This window comes from Punica granatum, chromosome 3 (assembly GCF_007655135.1).
Source record: "Punica granatum isolate Tunisia-2019 chromosome 3, ASM765513v2, whole genome shotgun sequence".
NCBI classification, from domain to species: domain Eukaryota; kingdom Viridiplantae; phylum Streptophyta; class Magnoliopsida; order Myrtales; family Lythraceae; genus Punica; species Punica granatum.
This window is the reverse complement of record NC_045129.1, coordinates 13599968-13624284: the sequence shown is the minus strand read 5'-3', so window position 1 is coordinate 13624284 and position 24317 is coordinate 13599968. Positions and strand designations below refer to the sequence as shown.

The window sequence follows — 24317 nt, the reverse complement described above, 5'->3', positions numbered from 1 at the left end:
TCTTACCGTATGGATATCCCACGAAAATACACTTACGTGATCTTTCTCCAAATTTGTCTGTTACGCTTGACCTATTATGTGCATAGCAAAGACAACCAAATACTCGTAGGTGAGAATAATCAGGTGGTTTATTGAATAACATCTCAAACGGAGTTTTACTCGATAAAATCGATGATGGCGTTATATTGATGAGGTATGCAGCAGTGGTTACACATTCTCCCCAAAATCGTGTTGGAAGACTTGCCTGAAATAAGAGTGCCCGTGCCACGTTTAATATGTGGCGATGTTTCCTTTCTACTCGCCCATTCTGTTGTGGAGTATAGGAACAGGAAGTCTGATGTATGATGCCACGTTGTGAGAAGAAATTTTGTATTTCTTTGGAGAGAAATTCCGACCCATTATCAGTCTGAAGAATTTTCACTGATCTTTCAAACTGATTTTGTACCAGATTGATGAATCCAATTAGGTTATATCTGGCCTCGGCTTTATCACGTAAAGGGTATATCCAAATAGCTCGACTATAGTCATCAACAATCGTCATGAAGTAATAAGCCCCAGAAAGTGATTTAATTTTCTATGGCCCCCATAAATCACAATGAACTAATTGGAATAAATAACTCGCTTTATTGAGACTTATTGGAAATGGAGAACGAGTTTGCTTTGACCTATAGCAAACATCACAGTCCTTATGACAACTGGAATTAGATGTAATACCCTTAAAAATAAGACGACGTGACGGGTGCCCCAAACGGTTGTGCCAAAGCTCATTATTTTCAAATGTGACTGCGGAAGCTATGATTGACGATGATGACACACGCCGTAGATAGTAGACCCCCCCGAGCATTTCACCCACTCCAAACGTCTTCCTCATGGTGAGGTCCTGTAATAAGCACATGTCACCATGAAAAATCACCCGACAATTAGAATCAGTGGATAATTGAGCAACTGATATTAAATTGCACTCAAAAGATGGAACTAGTATGACATTCGATAAATTAAGATCCCCAGCGATATGAATGTTTCCTTTCTTAGTGGCAAGAATAGAATTGCCATTAGGAAATCGAACCCTAAAATTCTCAATAAGTTGACTAGAATTAAATAAGTCAACCCTTCCTGTCATGTGGCGTGAAGCACCCGTGTCAATAATCCATTGATCATCTGGATTAATGGAAATTAATTTATTACCGACAAGAGGCTCAGCTGAGTGATTATCTCTTCCGACTATGTCAAGAAGCTTCTTGAACTGGGCTGTGGACAGCTCTGAAATTTTGCTGGGCTTCAGACCAGAGCTGGCGGCCTGGACTGCATTTGAACGGGCCTGCAAATTGCTCGGCCCAATCGCTGCATAACTCGGCCCATGTTTCTTATGCTGCTTGGGCCCGCCTTTGCCTTTGCTCCTGGGCTCCCAATTCGTGGGCTTTCCGTGAAGTTTCCAGCATGTGCTGCGAGTGTGGCCCATTCGGTCACAGTGATCACAGTAAGGTCGTCCTCCCGATCGTGCGTCGGGTTGATTTGTTCCAGCTCCCTCCTTGACATAATAAACTGCTGCCTCTGGTCCCGACTCATGTCCACGAGCCACAATCTTTTGTCGCTCCTCATGAATCACCATGTAATAAATTTTGTTAAGAGAAGGAAGTGTATCAAGACTCAGGATATTGGAGCGCACCATACCGAACTCCGGGTTGAGCCCCATGAGAAATTGATATGCTTTTTCTTTCTCGCGATGTGAAGTCACGAATGCTGCCGCCGCACAAGTACAAGTAGGAGCCGTGAGAAAATTCTCTAGCTCATCCCACAAGACTTTGAGATTGGAATAATACTTTGCGACGGTTTCACCTTCCTGTCTCATCAGACATAAACGAGATTTCAATTCATATATCCTTGCTTCGTTACCTTCCGAAAACCTCTCTTTGAGGTCATCCCAGAGAGTCTTCGCATTTTCGATACATGCGACACTCGATTGCAAATCTTGATCGAGAGTATTGGTTATCCACGCCACGACCATCGAATTGCACATGATCCATTGCAATTCATTGGCATCTCCCTCAGCTGGTTTTTGTACTGAGCCATCGATGAACCCAAGCTTATTCTTTGCTCGAAGTGCATTAGTCATTAGCCTGGACCAAGTGAGATAATTCTCACTGTTCAAAGTGCAGGCGATGATCTTGATTCCTAGCACATCGGATGAGGTGACAGCATAAGGTGAAACAGCGATGATGGATCCCATTCCTACTCCAGTGTTTGCTTCCATGGGATAATTGGAAAATAAGAAACGAATATCAACAAGGATTTGATCGGTTTCAAGGCTTTGAAGCTCTGATACCATGTGAAAAGAGGAGAATCGATTGAATAGAAGGTGATAATCTTTATTGATGTGATAACCGTATATATACAAAATAACTCATTGATACCTATGGTAAGTAAATCAAAAAGGATACTGTATAAACTATACAAAGAATATCCTAAGAATATCCTAGAATATCCTAAGAATACAAGAAGATTCTAATGTAACAAATCTCGAGCAATATGTGGAAATATCTCGGAAATCATGGCATATCCCGGGCGATGGCTGAAAATGAGAGTTTGTTGGTTTTTGGGGAGTAGCTTGGGGAAGAGAGTTGGGTGGAGGGGAGAGAACTCTAAAAATTAGGTCCATATTGGTTTTATAAATTTCTGCTCGTAGACATTTTAACTGGATACTATTTATATAGCGGTGAGCTTCTCTTGTAGTTGAAAATATTCTTATGTCAATCGATGATAGATGGCTCACTGATGCTCGAAATATTTTGCGTACAAATTATTACTGGACTTTTTCGGTAACATAATTACCTAGTGATCTGTTGAAATAAAACATGATCAAATCTTCTGAATTCATTTTAAAATAAATTAAAATTGTGAAAAAATTTCACAAAAGAACTGTTATTAATTAATCGAATATAAACGTATCAATAATATACCAAATCTCCACATTTCTATCCATCTATTTATCACCAATGGAGAAGTGTAAACTCATGGTGTCATCGGCTAAGTGCGCAATGATTAAGGGAACACGCGGTAAACATGCAACATCAACAATTATCCTTTGTTTCTCAAACGTAGACAGTGTTCTCAAAGGGAGGTTAGTTTGTTGTACATAATATGGATGGATAGGATTAGACAAGATGATACTGCCATGACCTTGTATTTTAATTTTAAAAGGCCAAAATTTAATTAATGAAGAAATTAATTAATCAATAATAATAATAAATTAGTTTTCTTGTCCGTGCATTGCACGAGCAATTTTATTTATATATTATATTTAATTTTTTGTGAGATATATTTTAGAATTGCAGTGGAATGATGACTTAAAATATTATTGATGATGGAGATTATGAAATACGATTTTACAAAATTTTCGTATGTTTAATTCAGGAACATGAAAATACTTTTTATGAGGAGTTGAGGATGTTGATATAGCATGTACTTACCGATCCAGACGGAAGATTGCCGTGAATTTAAAGTGGAGCTCGAAGAGACTCTCATAAGGGTACATGGAGTAACATGATATGTAGACAGCTTCCCCCGCTTATGTCACCGAAAAGGGAAAACCACATTGAAAACGGCAACAGGGGGCAATATCGACATTGTCGAGGTACATCTGGTCGTAATCCCCCTTCCTAGTTGTCCTTGCCTAGGGAAAGGCAAAGGCTTGTAAACGTGGGTGATTTACGGTCGCATCGATATTGACAGGAATATCTTAAGTGCTTCCGTAGAATCCTATTCCCATAACCATAAGTAAGACAAAATATTTATTCCTTCTTATTAAATTTTAACTTATATATATTTATATTATATATATATATATATCAAAAAAATTATAACAAAGTAATACATACTTTTACATTATAATTAAAATATTTTAAATTTAATATTTATTATGAAATTATTTATATTTTTTATTAATTATTGAAATTTCTATTTAGTCATACTTAGATTGATTAGTCAATCTTATAATCGAAAGTTTGTATATTATATATTATTTTAATTTTATTTGCGCACAGACTTTTCAAATTTTTATTTATTATTTATTTTAAATTGAAATTTCGTTTCTTTAGGTATAAATACTCTTCAATTTTTCCTTTTTTCTCATTATTCAGCAGACTCTTTCTTTGGGCGAGTTACTTAGCAAACTCTTCTTTCACCATGAACGGTCAGGCTCTGCTTCCCGTTCCGTTTCATGCAAGCCCCATCCAGCACCCGCAGCCTCCCCTCGAAATGTTTCGCTTCATCGATGAAACGCCCCTCCTGCATGTCCCTCTCTCCTTAACAAAACTATCCTTCGTCCCAAATCTCCAAATCGGCCAACCTGCCCTTTCGTATTCTCCCGCCCCCGAAGCCATCAAGTCCGAGGCCGACGCCGCGCCGCCGCTTGATGGAATCGCCGCCGTTGTTGGTGAGCACGTCCTCTTCGGGAAGAAGGATTCGGAGCAGGCTGATGAATCGCATTTGCCTTCCATCTCGCGGTGTCTAGGGCCGATGAGACCCCAGAAGCGGCAGGTCAGCGAGGAGAGGCGTCGGACCGCGGCCGTCGAGGGGAACGTGTCGGTGCAGAAGAACTACCGGGGGGTGAGGAAGCGGCCGTGGGGGAGGTGGTCGGCAGAGATAAGGGACAGAATAGGGCGGTGCAGGCACTGGCTGGGGACCTTCGACACGGCCGAGGAGGCGGCCCGGGCCTACGATGCGGCTGCCAGGCGGCTGAGGGGCTCAAAGGCGAGGACCAACTTCGAGATACCGCCGATCGTGCCGCTGCCGGCTTTATCATCCCCTCCGGCGCTGCCGGGCTCTCGGAGGAGAAGGGAGGCTGCCGGCCGAGGGAGGAAGTGCTCGGTGGTGACCTCCGTGGAGCACCTGTTCAGTGGCAGCCCTAGCGCTCACGGCAACGGATCAGGTAACAAAGCCAAAATAACCAATGGGAGCAATAGCATCAGCAATGGTCTGGAGCTTGATCTGAAGCTTGAGGTCGGGGTTCGTCGGTCCAAGCGATAACGCCGTCGCTATGGCTAGATCGATGGTACTCTAGTGGTACATTACGTAGATCCTCACTGACTCTAGTCAACGCCTCTCTGTGCGCTTCGTTTTTTGATCATAGGGGAGTCATTTTTGGGGCTTAATAGGAAGATGTAAGTGCATGCATGTCGCTCTATATTTAAAATTAATCAAGTATATTGCATGGATGGTAAGATCAAGTATATATATTGTATGGATGGCAATATGTGGGAACCTTTTGGGAGATGTTGAATGTACTTAAGACCTTGTCTTACTGTGTAAATTTTCCATGTTTCTATATATATATATATATATATATATGGTTTTTTGGCTGAGAATGACAGAGTAGGAATCCTCTGGCTTAGAATGATATATGTGGTTATGGTGATCCATCTTTTCTAACCGACTACTTGAGCAACTCAATTGGACATATAGATATAGATGCTACTTCCATTGGTTAATATGGAACATAATAGAGATGCATATTTATTTAGGCATAAAATGTTTTCATTTTTATTTTGAAATTATCTCAAGTTATTGGACAAGGCATCGAATTAAAAACGAGAAATTATGTGCTGAATTTTTAGTAGTGCATATTTGATTTTTATTTATTGGATTTATGTGTTCTTTTATTTCGTTTATTTTATATTGTTGTATTAGGTTATCAGTCTCCTTCACGATCGTGATTGGTTAGCCTCCTTCACGATCGAAAACAAGTTGGGGCAGAAAATGAGAAAACAGGTTGACGGAAGTTGGGAATAAAATGAGAAGATATGGGGGATGGAAGAGAGAGTAATGTTGAAAGAAAATTAGAGAAAAAATGGGGAATGTGTGAGAAAGAGAAAGGAAGGAAGCAGAAAATGAGAAAACAGATTGACGAAAGTTGGGAATAAAATGAGAAGACATAGGTGATGGAAGAGAGAGTAGAAAATTAAAGAAAATATGGGGAATGTGTGAGGAAGAGAAGGGAGGGAAATTATATGGCGCAATCGATAAAGTGATGCAATACCATTAGCATGGTGATTCAGTGATTAGATTAAGTGATTAAGTATCACAAGCTCTATTTGAACATCACGAGTTCGAATCTCATCGAGGACGTAGATTTCTTTATTATGTGGGTGTATTATGGGATGTCGGTAGTTGGTTCATAATGCTTGATCAAGTGAGTTTTGGACTTAATTCATTAGTGTATTGGTGGGTCTACGGTGATCAAATTGAGCTAAAGTCTCAACGAATTATGGCGAAATGAACATTCTGTAACGATTAGATTTCTTTAGTTGGGACAGTCACAGCGGGTTAATAATCTGACCTAGTCTTTTATTCGGTGAAAAAAAGATGAAAGTGATGCAATATATAATCACGTAAATTAGTAAAATTTAAGTTAAATTCTTATAATTTATTATAAAATTAAGTAAAATTTCTCGAAATGTATGTAATTTATTATAAATAGGTCCAAGTTATATTTTTCGGTGTGTATTAGCATTTGGAAGCTTAACGAGCCTCGACTAATTACGGGTAGAATGCTCCTAATCAAGGACTTTCTCCATTTGTAATACTCGAGCTAATAGTTTGCTTAAAAAAATAAGCGTCAAATCATCATAATATTTTGCTCAAGAGAAATAAATGCCAAAATCATCCATTATTTGTGGGGTAAGTTACTTTTTTTTTAATGAACAATTTACTAGAAAAGTAAGTAATTATTCTCAATTATTTCACTTGAAAATAATATAACTTACTGGAAGTACATATAATTTATGTGATATTGATCATATTGAGATAATTTTACTACAAACTAAAGTAATTAATTTGATTACATGGCGTAAATCATTTTAAAATGATTACTAAAATGATTACACGATAAATCTTTCCTCAAAAAGGAAAGTGGATATATATTGAAAATATATACTGTAATCACTTTATGTACAGTTATTTGTTTTGAATTACCATCATAGATTAAAAATGTAAATAAATAAGATTTGGGTATACCTAATATGGCTAAGGTTATCCCTTTTATGATAAATGACAAAGTTATCCTTAAAATGTGATTCTGTAAAATTGGATTTCATAGAGAGATAAATAATAACTTTGTCTATTTGCCATAAAATGGGTGATCATAGTCATATGGGGTGTGTATTTTAGCTCCACTCATAAACAATCATTCAATAATTCAAAAGTGATTGTATCATAAAATGAATTTTCCATAGAATTTTAGATTTGTTTTAAATGAATATACAGCGGGGACAATTGTAGAAACACGTCATGAAACAGGTGTGCTTACGTTTTTATGATAGGAGAGATATGAAGTGAAATAAGTATATCTTTGCACCCACGAAAAGAGGGCTGGAACTGGGAGAAGTTAAAGCTGGACTGATCCTGACACACCTGGGGAGGGTAAAGATTGCAGGGATCTTCTGTGATATGTTCTGGCAAGGATTGAATTTGATGGGACGGCGGGGGTGATTGAGGAAATTCCATGGTGGGTAAACCGTAATGCTTTGCTTGAAAGAGAGAGGGTGTGGGTGATGCCATCACTTTTAACTATGAAATTTACTTTAAAGAGGAAAAAGAAATAAATAAATAAAACTATGTAATCTACTCAAAATCTACATGTAAGAAGTCATTTACACCAAAGTGAGTGGGTTTAATAGTGGTTCGGCATTTATTCCATGGAGTAAGATTTCGGCATTGAGTCTTATGAACAAAGATAACCAACGATCGGACGAGTTTTATTCATTAATGAACTGATTCAATTTGAATTTGAATTAGTCAAGACTCATTAAATTTTCGAATATCGGGTAATGAACACCTGAAGAAAAGTAAGTCATTACATGTGCAAGGAATTTACTCAAAGGGTAATTTATCTATGCGAGTTAGAAGTATGTATATTATTATAAATATAATTAACTTTATTAGAATTTACATAATTTACTCAAGTAATTTAACCATTGTTTGAATAGTTTAGTAAAATGCAACTTCACATAATTCACTTGTGATTTAGTATTTTGTCAAGCTTTTACATAACTCACATAAATTCTCATGGGTTCATTTGTGTCTCTCTCTTATGAGAGACGGGAAAAGTATAGGAAGGAATATAGAGAGGAGAGAAAAGTGACCTGAGAAATGGGGAAATGTCTTTCTTTCTTTCTTTCCATGTGTTTTGGGCCTACCAATCAACCACCTTCAGCTCATCACCTCTTCGGTCTATACCATATGCTTTTAAGAGTGAGCCTCCAAATGTTATAATTCTCCTAACGGGAATTTTCAACTTCGGTTGATGAACGTGAAATATTTGCCACCAAATATGAAATCCCACGTTTTTACAATATTAATTTCTTTAAATCATACGCTAGCTTGATCTCGAAAATTTTGAAAATAACGTGATTTTGTATAAAATTCACCCTGATTACAACAATAGATCCCTCAACTTGCAGTTTTGCTTTCCCTAGTCTTTATATAATACAAGAAGTTGCCAAAACCTCAGTTGGAAATAATGGAAGCTTACACCGCATGCCATAACTGAAACGACCTTGAGCCCTCTATACGTGTATATATATTTATACGGTCAGACTATTATGATTGTCCATATTCTTATTTTCTTTTTTTTTCTTTTTTTTGGGACCACGGTGTGTCGTTTAATATATTTTGTGAGACTAATTTCTGCATAAACTTACCCAAAAAGAAAATTCCTGCTTAAGAGTCATTTTGCTTAGTCAGCAACGTCATTTGTCAACTGCGTGCTGAGTCAGAACTTGGGCCAGCCACAAGGCCCACAAGACGAGACCGAAATGGGCCTCAAAGCTGAGTCCACTACCAGTACGTGCATGTCCAAGTCTCACTCATCTTTGCTCGTGGAAGGAATATAAAATATATATTTTGGATTAATTTGGAGAGGATGTGATCATATTAATATAGTTTTTAATAAATAAAAAATCCTGATTGAAATGAAAAAGAGAGAGAGAGAGAGAGAGAGAGAAGAATACTGACATGTTTGGAAGATTAAATAATGGATTGAAATGAACTGAACAACGTTGCTTGGAAAGTAACTCGAATTCAAACCTATAGCGTACGTCGTTTTGAGATCACTCCACTCTGCGATCTTACAGCGTAAGAATGTCGAGCCGATTTCAGTTCAAACACAATTTTGACATCATCGATACTAATAAGATATCTGGGCATATTCCAAACGAGTACGATCAAATTCCAACACTAAACAGAATCAAATCTTCACTAGTAAAAAGAAAGCCATACAACAATGCAACTGAACAAAGGTATAGTTTCAGTAACAGTAATTAGTACGTTTCGCACCGCAGCATTCACGGTATTGCTCGTCATTTGCCAAACTATTATGGAGGTGGGCAAGTAAAGAATATAAGTCTCACTTACTCTAACTTGTCAGGATCTCGGTGTCTCCACAAGGATGGAGATTTTTCTCCTGGAGATTGAGAAGGTAGAAACAGGGCTAAAGCCCGAACTCCGTCACGGGTGACTGAACCTAAGATGTTAGGACTATGAAGCAGGGGAAAAATTATTACCCCATAAGTTCGGCTGAAGAAGCACTTCGTCCAACTTATATGCAGCTCTTTATTCTCAGCTTGCTCCGTTGAGAACCTGGGGCCCACAATGTTCATCGAGCGGTAGGTTCAGATCGGGAAGCTCAAACATCGCCTGAGGCCTTTCAACTTCGGTCATCCCAGAAATATTATCAGGCAGAGAATTTTGTTGAGTGGCTACATTGATATTGTCTCGACTTTTAGGTAAGATTCCTCGAGGTTCACATTCAGCTTTCATGTCCCTTGCCGCAATTGTTTCTGTATGCTGCAATTGCACATCAAGCTGAAAAGGGCAAGAACAGGCTCAGCAACTACATCTACATCTATAAATATATATGAAAGACCAAAAGCAACTCTATTTAACGGCACGGTAGGAGGACGATTTCTCCTGAGAATATGCTATATCGAGATGAGAATTCGGAAGGATTAGTGACAGTCTCACCTTTTTCTGCTTAAAGATTTCATTTTTGGCCCTTTCTTGTTCAACAGTCAGGCGCAGAGTTGCCAATTGCTGTTAATAGAAGAAGATTGCATCAGCTCCATGAAGTGGAATGAAGCATAATATAGACAACGCAGGAGGACTATAATACGAGGACACGCCCTGAGAAACTAAGTTGGAACTTGGAAGATCGTACATGTCTCAAGTTTCTCCTTTCCTTCAAGAGCAAACTCTCCTCATCTTTAAGTTCAGCTAATGTCTGCTAGAACCGAAAAAATTCGAGCTTCAGAATGAAATCAGTTCATCACATTTTAAGCATCAATTTAGAATCAGCGGTGAGGATAAAGAAGTTGAACTTTCTATCTAAGATTATATGAATCTAATGAAAAGGATTCAGTACCAAAGAACTTCAAGTAAGATATTACAAATCACCTTTTTCCTCTTTGGCCTTTTTGTCATGGGGGTCGTGGAGGTGGCCGTTGCTGTGAACATAGAAGCCTGAAGAAGCAAGAGTTCTCTGTTAGAGATGCTTCTGGTTAATAGGGAAGGCCTTCGACAAACAATAGGTAGATAACAAGTAGATATGGAACAGGAAACATATAAAGTGATTTAAATATTAAGTGGTAATCAATTTCCTAAAACCTTAAACTCGAAGAGTTCCTGAGCGACATACATACACACACACACACACACATATATATATCAAGCTTGTTTTAGTTTAACACTGCCCTTCATGAACGAGCCCGACATGACATTAGAGACGGTAGCCTAAATAAACAGGAGCAACGGTTTTGAAACCCAAACCAAAGTGTTACGTGATAAGCTGAGCCTGCATCCCCAATGTATATAACTCAAGATTCATTTTCTCCTTCGAACTTAAAAATAAGACTTAAACATTCGTGTCACTGCAAGAACGACGCGCTAAACACAATGATTTCCCAGTAGTCGATAAACAAACCGTGGTAAAAAAAAAAATGATAAACAACCCATCCAAAGAGTCTAGCCGGGCCACAGTAAATCATTCTCATTGTATTCCTAGCGTACATTCTCCGACACGAAATGAGACGATAGACGGGGACGAAGCCTTCTTTCCCGGAAGTTGTCCTTCCATTGCCTGTGGTGCTTGGCGCTCGACGATAATATACTAGACAATGAAAAGAATTTTATTCACGTGAACAGTCTCCATGAAAGAGACTGGCCCGTGCCTGGTCTTAGCCGATTGACCATTACTCGATCTTAGGCCCATTATCAAGAGAAACCCAACACCCAGCTTCCTCATGATTTGGACCACAGAAAACAATCTTGACTTTTGCATTGATTATATTTTATTAAAATTCAAAAAATTAGAAAAAAAAAGAAAAAGGAAATTAGTTTATAGCAAAGGAAGGCAGGCAGGTGCAAACCCTAGAATGAGTCAGACAGTCAGCTGCTTATCTGGGGACAAAAGTGGACCCCACTTTGAGAACCACTCTCTCCCACTGGCTCCATTCCCATTTCCATTCCATCCCCCCCACCCCAGAAAGGATCCCACTTTGTCCTCACTCTTTCTTCCCCTTCTGAATTAATTGCTCCATCCATCTTCATGCATCTCCAAAGTCCAAAGTCCATTCTGGTAAACTGGAATATGCCACCAGCAGGCTTCTATACTCTGAATACAGATGGCTCTGTAGAGGGAAACTCGGGAAGAGCGGGTGGAGGAGGTTTAATCTGAGACCATAACAGGAACTGGGTCAAAGGTTTCGTGATGCACCTTGGACAGACCACAACCCCTGTAGTGGAACTTAGTGCACTTCGACGGGGCCTGCAGCTGGCTCTTACCTGTGGCATTAAGAGGCTTTGCGTTCAATTAGATGGTCGTCTAATTTTTGATTGGGTTCGGGGTAACGCTCCCAGTTTACTGCTCCAACTGATTATCAATGATTGCAAGAAGCTTTGCGCTCAGATGGATGAGCTCGACTGTCACATATTCTCAAAGAGGCGGTGTGCTGATGCTCTTGCCAAGATGGGAGGGACAAAGATGCCACCTTAGTAGTTCTAAATTTAGCTCCTACTTTAGTATGTATGACAAGTCATTTTCAAATGTAAATGGGACTTGTTATCCCCGCTCTGTAGCTGAGCATATCAGCAGGAACGTTTGATTTTGATTGAATAAAGCATGAATTACCCCAAAAAAAAAAAAGTCCATACAAATCCCATGACAGAATCCATGTTTATGCTCTTGACCCCCCAAACCCGAAGCTTCTTTTCCTATTGGCCCAGCCTGTCACCATGTCCACAATTCACATCAAGTCGTCCGCTCACTTCAAACCGAGCTGAGATTCCGACAGAGGGTTTCATGGAATGACTTGAACCGACAACGACCCGATATTTTTCTCAGGGAAGGTTCAATGGCCCAAATCAAAGTCAGGTCTTGGTTTAGAATATTCGGCAAAATGTTGAATGTTGCCTACTAGCTAATGATTCTCTTATACGGACGGACAGAGAATGCAGATACAGGAAACGTGAAGCTACAGCAGCCGCACCCAATCATTCCCCTCCCGACAACAATCGCATGAATACATAATTATTCATATTAATTAATTAAATTAAAAGACTAATTAAAAAAAAAAAAGGGCCACGGCCACTAACGATATACACACACTGGCGCCCCCCAAACTGTTCTGCATCGCAGCCCTATTCCTATTGCCATGACAACACGCCATCAACAAAACAGGTTCAATGCGCTGACTGACGAAACTGCCCCGGCCCCGTGGAAGACCCACTTGACCTGTCGAGGTGGCTTTCGGTCGGTGACCCTACGGCCGGGGGAGGGGGCTTTTCGGTCAATTCGGTTGAGGTGTGGCGCTTTGCCTACTTTGGAAAACTAGGTGGGCATACCGCGAGCTGAGTCGGAATTACGGATATGCCCCTCCGGATAGGGGACGTGGAAGCGGCAAAAGCGAAACGAGACGACGAGTGTCGCTCTCGCTTTACCCATTTATCTCTTCAACCTCCAAATAATAAAAGAAACAAAAAAATAAATTTATTTTAATAAAAATAATAATATTATCGATGACTAACCACCAGATGGACGGACGGGGGGAAGGGTAAAAAGGGTAATTAGGGGAGGGAGGGGGGAGGGGGGAAGGGGGCAGGAATAAAGGGTGTGCTGCAAAAGGAAGCTGGAAACGAAGAGAAATCTGACAAGTGACAGTTTGTTTTTTTTTTTTTGGTTTTTTTCTTTATAAATTATATAATTGTGATTGTAAGGAGTAGAAGAGACGCATCCTTTGTATTTGTGAGGTGACTTTACTTCTTCTTGTGACCAAACGACGGAATATCTAATCTTTCCATCCACCCCTACGGTGAGGGCAGTTTCGTCAACCCACTAAAAATATTCCACCAAACGCCACCAAGCTCCAACCTCAACCATCTTCCTCTTCTTCCTCCTCCTCAGCAATGGAAGATCCATGCCATGTAGCTCATCGTAGTACGCATCATACTTACATATGTGTATATGTATGTAATTGTTAAGCAGCAAAGGGAAGAGAGAAGGAGTGAAAACGACGAGGGACGAGACGACGGGACCAACTAATAAAGGAGCTGACGCGTAGCAGGGGGGGAGGGACGTGGCAGAGGTGCAAGAACGAACAGACCTTAGATCTCGCGTTGTAGGGTGGCCTGGCCGGGCGGCTGGACTCCTCGGGGCCGTCCGCGCCGCCACCGCTGGTGGAGGTGGCGCCGCTCCAGGACAGCGGGGTGGTGGGGCTGGCGCGTGTGGGCTCCACGCCGTCCTCCTCCTGCTGGTTCTGCTTCTGCTTCTGCTTCTGCTTCGTCGTCTGCGTCTTCTTCGTCCTCCTCTTGTTGTCGTTGTCCTTCTTCTTGGGTCCTCCGCTCCTGGGCTGGCGCACGGTCCAGCCGGGCACGGCGGCGGGTTTACTGGAAGAGGGCGCTGCGCGGCAGAGGCGGAGGAGCAGCTCCGCCACCACGTGGTCGTCCCTCGCGGCGAGCTCCATCCACTCCTCCTCCGCGGCGGCGGCGGCTGTCGTCATGTGTGTATGTATGTTGTCTTCTCGGGTGTATACACACACTTTCTTCCTACAGGGGGAGAGAGAGAGGGTAGGGAGATGGGGTTTGTTGGGTTGGGGGGAGGGGGATGTGTGTGGAAAATGAAAATCAAACTGTGGGATGAGAAATAATAATGAGGGAGGTGGGATGGGGAAGAGAGAGGGAAGGGAGAGAGAGAGGGAGGTTTTATATATGTGGCCTCTGTGTGTGTGTGGTGTGGTGTGGGAGTAGATGTTTGTTGACAACTCCACACTTTCATTTGCTGTTCCTCTCTCTCTCTCTGTGTCACTGTACAATGGCAAGTGAAGTGTGCTGTGTCGTGGGGTTTGGTCTCTCTCTCTCTCTCTCTCTCTCCCTCTCCCTCTATTTGTATTGTATTTGTGTTGTGTTTTATGGACCCACCAGTCAACCGTGGCATTGCCCTCTTTGGTCTTTTCCTTCTTCCCCTTCCTCTTTTCCCATTTGTTCCTCGTCCTTCCACCTTTCCGCCCTTGTTTTCTCAACCTGTCCCTAATTTATTTATTATATATTTTATTATTTTCGGTCATCGGTGTAAGTTGGCTCAAATTCGACATTTATTTTTTTTAAATAGAATTTTAAATTTGAGTCTTGTGAATAAAAAAATATAAATCAAAAGAGATTTACGCTTCAATGAGTCAATCCAGTTCAATCCTATAATACATTAGTCGAGCTTCGTTTGAGTTTGGAGTTGGAATTATCTAATTCTACTCTAATCACTAGAGACAAAATAGATAATTTTACGCAAAAAAATTTATTATTAAAAATTAATTATAATAATAATTTAAAAAATATATGCGATAATTTATTAAATGAAAGGACAACAATATATATATATATATGGATGTGTAAATAGATGTAGGAATTTATTATTGAAAAATTGATTGTATTAATAATTAGAAAAAAATATGTGTGAAAATGTATTCTTAAATGAAAAATAATAATAATAATTATATGGTTGAATTGTGCGAAGAATTGCGTGAAGAATTGAGTGCAGTAAAGTGGAATTTGATTGAAAGTATGATTGGAATTCTGAAATCAAACACCACCAAATTGTTACGGTCCGTTTGGTTTTAGGATCGATTTTTAAAATTTTAACTCCACTCACTACACAACAAAAGTCAGCAATACAATTATTACTTTTTATTTTTTCTTCAATTTTTTAATCAATTAATTCAATTTTTAATACTAAACTCTCTCAACTATTCATTACTTTTCCACATTTTTTCTCGTAATTCAACAATACAATCATTACAACCTAATTAAAATCAAAACTCAACTCTATTTATTTCTAAAACTAAACACACTGTTGGTCTTTTATTTTTCTCTTTTTTTCGGTGTAAACCATAGTATCGAAAGCTCAATTAAACCTAACTAATTCAGTCAAACCGGCTCGGCTCACTAAGTGGTAAAACTCTTTTAGCATAGATTTTTTACATTTATAAGAACTCAAACCCAAACATTGCTTAAGTGGAATAAATTCGAACCGCTTGAACCAAATCCATGTTGGTTAATTTCTCTCTTTACAAGCTGATTATGGATGTATATATGTGGAATTCCATTGGGCCCGTCCGAAGGGAAACGACTTCTAATGAAGTATTTCGTTGTGAGTCACTTTCCATCTCTGTCAAATGTTCAAATTCAGAAATGCTCCCCGAAACTACTTGTAATCTTAGTTGAATATATCCTTTTTCTTCGCAGAAGATTCTTTACAAGGAAATCGCTGCAAACAGATGTGCCTTCAACAAAAGACCTTAGGAGTCTTATAAACTTTGTTTCTGCCACGTATAATTAACCGAAATATAATATATCTGGCGATCGCTAGAATCCATGTAATATTGGTCTAATTAACCGTCTAATTCATCAGCCTTTCTTGGCATACATACAATGGATACATGAAATATCTTTCGTAAAACAAAACGCAGCTAAATAGTTCATGATGCCTCATCATGCAGCTAACGCTTTCCACATGCATATTTTGTGATGACTAAGCGGGGATGGAATATTTATGAGTGGACCAGCAGAAGACATTGGCCATTTGGAATTTGTTATTTGAACTCAAAGAGAGGGGGGATGGGGCCGATGTGAGTGAGGAGCTATGTGTATGTGAGTAAGGAGGGAAAAAAATGAATGGCAAAATTCAAATCAGGATGCTGCCCCATGCTGAATTGATTTAATTACTTTCACGTAGTGTCGGTTCACTGCATTTACAAATTGCGTACTTGTACCTAAAGTTTAGTCGAAAATGGCCCAACATATGCGTCAACTTAAAGCTCGTCGACATAATATCGTTAACCGAATTTGATCGGGAATGTAAGGCATAAATATATATATGCGGTTCTTTTTTTCTTTTCCTTTTTTTTCCTTCGGGAAATTGTACTATGTTAGGTTTCATTTGCATCCTTTCAACACGTAAATATTGTGTTTAGATCACTTGACAGAGAATATTATGATGATCATTTATTTACCAGAAAAAGAATATAAATTACATGTAACATATATGACATATAATGAAATTTGTATTAGTTCTTTTTTTAGTTACAACGAAATATAATCCTCATAATTAGTAAATGGACAAGAGCAGTTCCACCTCGAGAATCAAACATAAAATCTCTAGCTTACCGTTACCAGAGCATGCGTTGCACCCTCTTTCTCATTATACTAATTACAATGATGATCTGGTTGAATCGTTATTGGCCGGAATAGATTTAGGTATAAACTAGGACAAAGTCCCCGCGGCAAAGTTAAAAGATTTTTGGCGAATAATTCGGTGATCGTAATTTATACATACTCGATATTACACATAATCTCAACTTATAATAATAGAATTATAATTATGAACTCTTTATAGTTAATAAAATTTTAGAATTCTTATATGGTATATTGGTATATATGTTTTACGATGGAGAAGCTAAATATCTCTTTATGCTTTGTCCAAATTTTACATTGAATAGTTAGACAGCTATTTATATTTTATTAGTAACGGATAACCCGTGCATTACACGGGCATACTATATATATATATATATATATATATATATATAAATTTGATGATTAGGCAATAAATAGCATCAGAAAGATAAATGTTAAATAATGTAAAAAAAAAAGAGAGAGACAGTTTTTGTTCTCAATTTTTAGCTTTTTGCCATTTTGGTCATATAAATCAAGGCCCCCGGATGGCTTCCAGAGGCTGTGAATTCTCTGAACAAAATAGTTGTGGTCCAGTGGTTGGTCGATGAGCTTGATTATGAGGGAATCACGCCAAGGAGCGCGGAGCTTAAGCTTTTCCTCCCAAGTGAGGAGGATGCGTGGTTCACCATCATCGTCCTCTGGGCCAATATCATCATCAGTGTCATCCTCGTAGGCGTGGTCGATGCAGAAAGCTTCCTCATAGGCCCCTGCCATGGACCCAGGGAAAGTTCCAGTGAGTCTGTCCTCGTAGGAAACAGCCGGAGAAGCAGGGGATTCTGTATTTGGGGTCCATTCCTTTACTTTCGTGGTGCTTCGTTGGATCTCGTCGGCCTCCTCCGCGGAAAGCTCATGAGCATTGGAGGAAGAGCTGGGAGAAAGGGGGGGAGAAGTTTGAAAGGAATTTGCCATTCAATTAGTCCTCCTATATTATTGGAGCATCAATTTCTTTCAGTACGATTGTACGATGATATGTAATTGATCAAATTTTCAAGACCAGAGCTGGGCCCCATACGACTCGTACGGCCTTCCCAGCCCACCAGTGCAGAAATCCAACTGAAACGCCCAGCCCAGCACGAGCTGCCCAACTGAAAAGCCCAGCCCATAAAAGCATTCCATACCCTTTATTCTTTCTCCTTCGTTGTTTTCATGTCTGGTACTGCAAAAAACAGGGCAGAAGATGAGCATGAAGATGTCTGAAGAAGAGAACACCAAGCAGAAAGCAAGTGACCGTGCATTCGTCCAATGTGATGCTTTCAGTTCCTGATTTATCATGCTAACTTCTGAAAAGGATCCCCTTCATGGGTTTGTGGGCTTGGAAGATATTGGAATGGCATGGTGGGTATTGAAATTCTGTTGTGCTGGAATGTTTTTGGGTGAAGATGCTTATTGTTGATTAAAATCTATCCCCCAGTCGATCTTATCTTAGGAAGAGATGGGAACGACTTGCATCTCAGTATTCAGAGGGAACTTTATTGTTTGTTCTGTAGCTTTTTTTGTTTTTCATTCTTTATTTTTATGTTCCCCATTTAGGGTTCATCATGTCGAGCTTTTGGTTTATTCATCATTGCCTTGCATAGTGTAGATATCGAAGTTTTGAAATCGTGAGATCTCAAATTTGGCGGGCTTAATGTTGCTTCGAAGTCCGACGTAATCTGTTGTCCTATCTCATCACCTTTTGACATGTGTCGAGTGGTTCCTGGGCTTCTAACTTCCTCTGCAATATGCTTGACATGCGACATGTTGAACTGGTAAGGAAGGGGTTTGATATCGCAAGTTTAAAACACACACGCCTCTGCCAGTTGAAAGACGCCTTCAGCCTCTTTCCAAGCAAAATTCCGCAAAGTTCTCCAGCAGTGCCTCCTCAAAGTTCAAAATCATCCTTCCGATATAGCAGTTCCTTCGACACCACCTCGATGTCTAAGTGCATCGACTCCTCTCTTGTCCGACTTATCTATTGAAATGAGTCCAGTATCGCCGAGCGTCTCCAAGTTTAGATCTTAGGGCAATTACTTTTGTGGCTTGTACAGGTTCCTTTTGTAAATACTCATAGCGCGTTTGATTTCAGAATTAAAAGTAACTTTGATTTTGATTGTGAAAAAGGACAAATGATTGTGTAGTGTGTTAAGTTAAAGTTAAAGTTAAAATTTTTGTGATTTTAACTGCGAAACCAAACGGAGCATCAAGGACTTTGTAGTTAGTCTCCAGTCCCTTGATTCTCTTATTGTAAATAAATATTGGAAATTCTGTCTGATGATGGATGATCGTATACATGAATTTAGCATTTCTATGTTTATTAAGTTAATATTATAAGTGTGTGCAGGGAGATAATAGGACAGTAAATCAGAAGATCATAAAATTGTCGCGGAGTTTATTGGAACACAATTTCCCCGAACTAAAGTCGATCTCTCATCGCAAGAATTCGTATTGTAGGAGCATATTTTTGTTGTTGCTGCTTCATGGATATTGTGCCGATCTCTCGATGCTTCTGCTACGTTTATATATACGGATATTGATTTTTTTATGCATTTGTGACTTCTCTCGCTTGTTTTATTATTTAGCTTAGATGTTAATGAATGGACGAATCTTCAAGCATATTGTGAATTCAGGTTCCAAACAATCATCGAACAGTGTAATTTCTTCCATGATTATGTAATTTGTTTTTAATATTATCTTGCTTTTATTTATATAATTTATGATTGAATAGATATATGACGTACACTATCACTTTATAATATATATATTTTCAAAATTATAATTTTTCACACTACCCACAGAAAAAAAAAGCTTAATGAGAATAACCTTATTCATGGAGCGGATTAATGAATATTTTTCTTTTTTATTAATTATATTTACTTTTTAATCTTTGTCTTTACTACATTCAAGACAATTTGATGGTATTGGTTATACTCTAATATCATGGAACTGAGCTATATATCCATTATACCAATCAAGACATAAAAATAAATTTTATATGTTTAAAGTGTAGTATTATTAGTAATTTAGTTTAGAAGATATTTTTGTGAGAAGATTATTGAAATTTTTGCACCCTTAGTGACGTAAGTGTTAAAATAAAAAGTTAGTCTGCTTTTAGATATTAGTTTTATTTTTTCATAAAAAATATTAGTTTTATTTAAAGAGTGTACAACTTGATAATTATTGTAATTCAACTTTATTTCCCACATGAAATTATATAGACTTAAAAGACCTTTACAACTAACTTTTCGAGTTTTGACCTTATTTTATTGGAAATTAAATTTACTAATGAGCTAATCTAATTAGGTATGTCACATAAAAGTTTGCTAAAGATCTCTTGAATAATTATTTGTCATCACAAGTTTGAAATTTACCATATTAGAATTCATAAACTAAAAAATAAACTTCATATTTTATGCATATTAATACCTATACTATAAGGTCGATATCAACGATTATTTATCAATTCAATTTCTCATATTTAAATCTATAAATTTTCTACAATAATTTTTTTGACCCGTATAACACAGAGTAAATTGGCAATTTCGTCTCTGACTTACGCAAATTGCATCATCTGGGTCATTGAAAAAAAATTTATATCGAATTCGTCCATAGTCACATCGAATTCGTCCCTTGTAACATCAACTTCGTCCCTGGTCACATTGAATTCGTCCTTGAGCACATCGAATTCATCCATGGGCACATCATTTTTGTCCTTAGACACATCAATTCGATCATTCATCACATCAATTCGGTCCTCCGTCGCATCAATTAGTTCCTTGGTAACATCAAATCCATCCCTCCATCAAATCTATCGTTAACACTGGACGAAAAACATCGTATTCATCAATATTGTCATTCTATGTAACTGTTCAATTTATTGCCAAATTTGAAATTGCTTTAATTTATTCCCTTTTTTTTGTCATCTCTTTTATCACTCCCTCTAGTCTTTGGCTCATAACTCCCGCTCTCTCTCTCTCTGCTTTCTCTCTCTCTCATAACACCCTTCAAGCGCGAGCTAAGCGACGTTGTTTCCTCTTGGAGAAAGATCAGTTTCACTCTCTCTAAGCTCTCTTTCTGTTTCGTCCTGATCATGGCTAGAGACTTCAGATTCGTTCGTGAGCCAAGGTATGTCTCCGGCTAACTCTCACAAGCTATTGTTTTAAGCGAAAAGATGACATTTTTGTTGATGATCGGAACATGCATTACAGTTTGGTTACTATTTATCCATTCGAATTTTCTGAGTGGAGACATTGCTTTGGCTAACAATACAAAAATGGGGGTTTTCTAAGTTTTGGTTTTCTGTGGTCTTTGGCAATGGAAGCACGTTTAGGACAATCGATGTTGTTATGCATCATGGCGGAAATTTTCTTAGAGAACCCATATTGCGATATGAATATGGTGTTGTGGAAGTGAAGAAGGACGAAAACATAGATAAGTTCACTGCTGCAGGGGTTATAGACATACTTGGCAACACATATAGGACCAAACCCATTGCTTGCTTCTATAAAAATCAAATCTGTAGTGATTTGGATATTAGACTTGAACCTCTAGCTAGTGATGATGATGCAAGATTGTTGTTTAATAAACTTCCAGAAGTTATTGAGCCTTATAGAGAGGTTCACTTGTACTTTGAGCACAATGTAGTAAATGTTCTTGAAGAAATTTCTTTAGATGAGGTTCGAGAGCTTGAGAGAAAGAGAATGCAAGAGGAAAGTCATCAAGGACAGAAAGATGATCGGGGACAGGAAGATGATCAGGAAGAAGAAGATGATCAAGAAGAGGAAGATGATCAGGAAAAGGAAGGTGATAAGGAATATGACACCACAGATGACAGCAACTACAAGCTAGAACCATATGACAATAATTCAGAGGAGTTCGATGAGGGAAGAGTTGATTCAGGTGGAGGCGGAGGACTACAAAGAGGTGAAGGAGAAGTGCAGGAAGGTGAAGAAAGCACACTGCCTGAGAAGAGAATGAAGAGAAAGTGCAAGGAGAAATCAAGCTGTTCTACCTCAAAATCCATTAAGAAAAGAAGATATAAGAGCAAAGGAAGGTTTAAGGACAAGACAACTACTGAGAGGGAGCACATGTTTCAGGTACTTTCAGCTTTGTATAGGAGATGGAAGGAAGCACTGCAGATAGAATATATAGAGGTCCTGCTATATCATCATTTGCTGCTGGTGGTGCTGCTACTGGTGCATCCACATCTGATACCAACCTTGAAGAAGAGCGTGTATGTGAGGGCTATGAAACAGATAAGATGAAGTTAATCCATGATGAAGATTCAGACAATGAGAGTATCAGGTATCCATGTTTCAATCCAGAAGATGAAAGTAGTGTTGTTATCACTAAGTTAATGGAGTTTGAGAGTTTGGAGCAATTCAAAAATGTTGTGAAAGAATTGAATATCTTCATCGGAAGTGAAGTTGATTTTGTGAAAAATGATAATGAGAGGGTCAGAGTTCTGTGTATTGAGAGGGATGTGGGTGGTAAGGGTAAGAGATGTCCTTGGGTCATATTATGCTCAGAAAACAAGGCAAGTAAACTCTTCCAGGTGAAGACTTTGTACTCTAAGCACACATGTGCTAGAAGGATGACAAACAAGCTTGCGATAAGGGAATGGATTGCCCCTAAGTTGATCCTACTTGTCAGGATCCAGCCAGACATAACTGGACAAGTAGCATATGACTACATGATCCACGAGTATAGAGTAAAGATGAATGATGCTATGGTATCTAGGGCTCTAAAATTGGCTCATGAAATATGTGAAGGCCAAGAGAATGAGCAATATGCAAAGTTGCGTAATTATGCTAATGAGCTATTGAAGAGAAATCATGGATCAACTATTGGCTTGCAATGTACACCATATACTCATGAGTTTTACATAATGTATATCTAGTTGGAAGCTTGCAAAATGGGCTTTTTGACTGGGTGTAAACCCCTGATTGGCTTGGATGGCTGCTTCCTTAAGGGATATTATTGTGGACAATTGTTATTTGCTGTGAGTCAGGATGGGAACAACTCTTTTTATGTGATAACATACGACATTGTGGATGTGGAGAATAAAGAAAATTGGATTTGGTTTCTTGAAAACCCAGTGAATGATTTGGGGTATTCAGTGGAGAAGGGATTTACTTTTATTTTTGATAGACAAAAGGTAACCAATTGCTTACTTGTCATTCACGTGGAAATGTAATAACATCATTTAGGTCCTCATACTGGTAACTTATTTGCATTAATTCCTTCATTTCTCATGCAGGGACTGGATAGTGCTTTGGAGTTAGTTTGTCATAGTGCACCACATAGATATTATTGCAGACATATCTTTGCTAACTTTTTCAAGAAATTTAGCAACACCCCATAGTATGAAAGACCATTCCGGGCCTGTGTTAAGGCAACAACACAACACCATTTTACTGAAGCAATGATGGTGTTTGACAAGCTAAATAAGGATGCTGTAAAATGGCTGAATGACATCCCTGCAGATAGGTGGAACAAATCAGCCTTTGATACTGTGTGCAAGAATAAGGCAGTTACATCCAATATGTATGAGCAGTTCAACGGTGCAATCCTCAAGTATAGGGGCAAGCCCATAATTACGATACTTGAAGGTGTAAGGATGTATATCGCTAGCAAGATAGTGAAGACACATGCATTGATTGCCAAGAGCCAAGGACCCCTCTGTAAACAAGTCCAAATGAAGCTTGATAAATTGCATCAGAAGGCAATCTATTGGACTTCTCACTAGCTAGGGGATCCTAGTAGATTAAAGTTTGAGGTAATTTGTCCTCCTCATTCAAAGTGTGCTGTTGATTTGAAAGAGATGACATGTTCATGCAGATCTTGGGAGTTGTCTGGCATTCTATACGAGCATGCCCTTGCTTGCATTAGCCACAATGGTGAAAAAACTGAACAATTTATCCACTGTTGGCTAACCAAAGAGACCAATGACAAGATATACTCTAACTATATCAACCCTGCAGCTGGTGATGGATTTTGGGAGAAAATTGGTTTTGACCTTATCCAACCTCCCATTGTGAAGAGAAAACCAGGGAAACCAAAAACTAAGAGAAAGAAGACACCAGAAGAAGACGTTAATCATCACAAGATGAAGAGGAAGCTTGGCTCTCTTGGGTGCTCCAGGTGCAAACAGGTTAGACATAAAAAGATCAGTTGCAAGGCTAACTTAGGTGATAGGGACACAACTACAGCTACTAACGAAGCAAGGCCATCTCATGTGCCAGGTGATGGTGCAAATGAGGAAACCAGAGCATCTCAGGTGCCAGGTGAGGGGGATTCAGTTGCTACAAGTAATGGTGCAAATGATGCACCAGCTGCTGCTCATGATGGACATTTTGGTCCTATCCCATCTCAACCTGAACTTCAATCAGCACAATCCTCACAAGCTGACCATCACACCACACATGTACAATTTTATTTTATTTTTTAATTTCAACATGACATTATTGAATTGATTAATTTTGTCATCCTAATATCATTTTTCTTGATGTATAGGTCCTTGGCAGCACTTTCCCTTTATAGATTATCTTGCCAACATGTAGGTCACTCCT

General features: G+C 38.9%; 2 protein-coding genes across 2 annotated transcripts; one reads left to right on the top strand and one right to left on the bottom strand.

Moving 5' to 3' along the window:
* Nucleotides 1–4171: 4171 nt before the first annotated feature.
* Nucleotides 4172–5264, top strand: LOC116201759 (ethylene-responsive transcription factor ERF084). Its single transcript, XM_031533155.1, has one exon. It carries the CDS (start codon nt 4183–4185, stop codon nt 5023–5025), a length of 843 nt encoding a protein of 280 aa, XP_031389015.1. The 5' UTR covers nt 4172–4182; the 3' UTR covers nt 5026–5264.
* Nucleotides 5265–9179: 3915 nt separating this feature from the next.
* On the bottom strand, nt 9180–14396 carry LOC116201760. The gene is made up of 5 exons (XM_031533156.1): nt 13650–14396; nt 10447–10512; nt 10211–10273; nt 10018–10086; nt 9180–9858 (listed from the first exon to the last, which is right to left on the bottom strand). The coding sequence occupies exons 1-5, from the start codon at nt 14043–14045 to the stop codon at nt 9613–9615; spliced, it is 840 nt and encodes a 279-aa protein (XP_031389016.1). The 5' UTR covers nt 14046–14396; the 3' UTR covers nt 9180–9612.
* Between the last annotated feature and the right edge of the window lie 9921 nt (nt 14397–24317).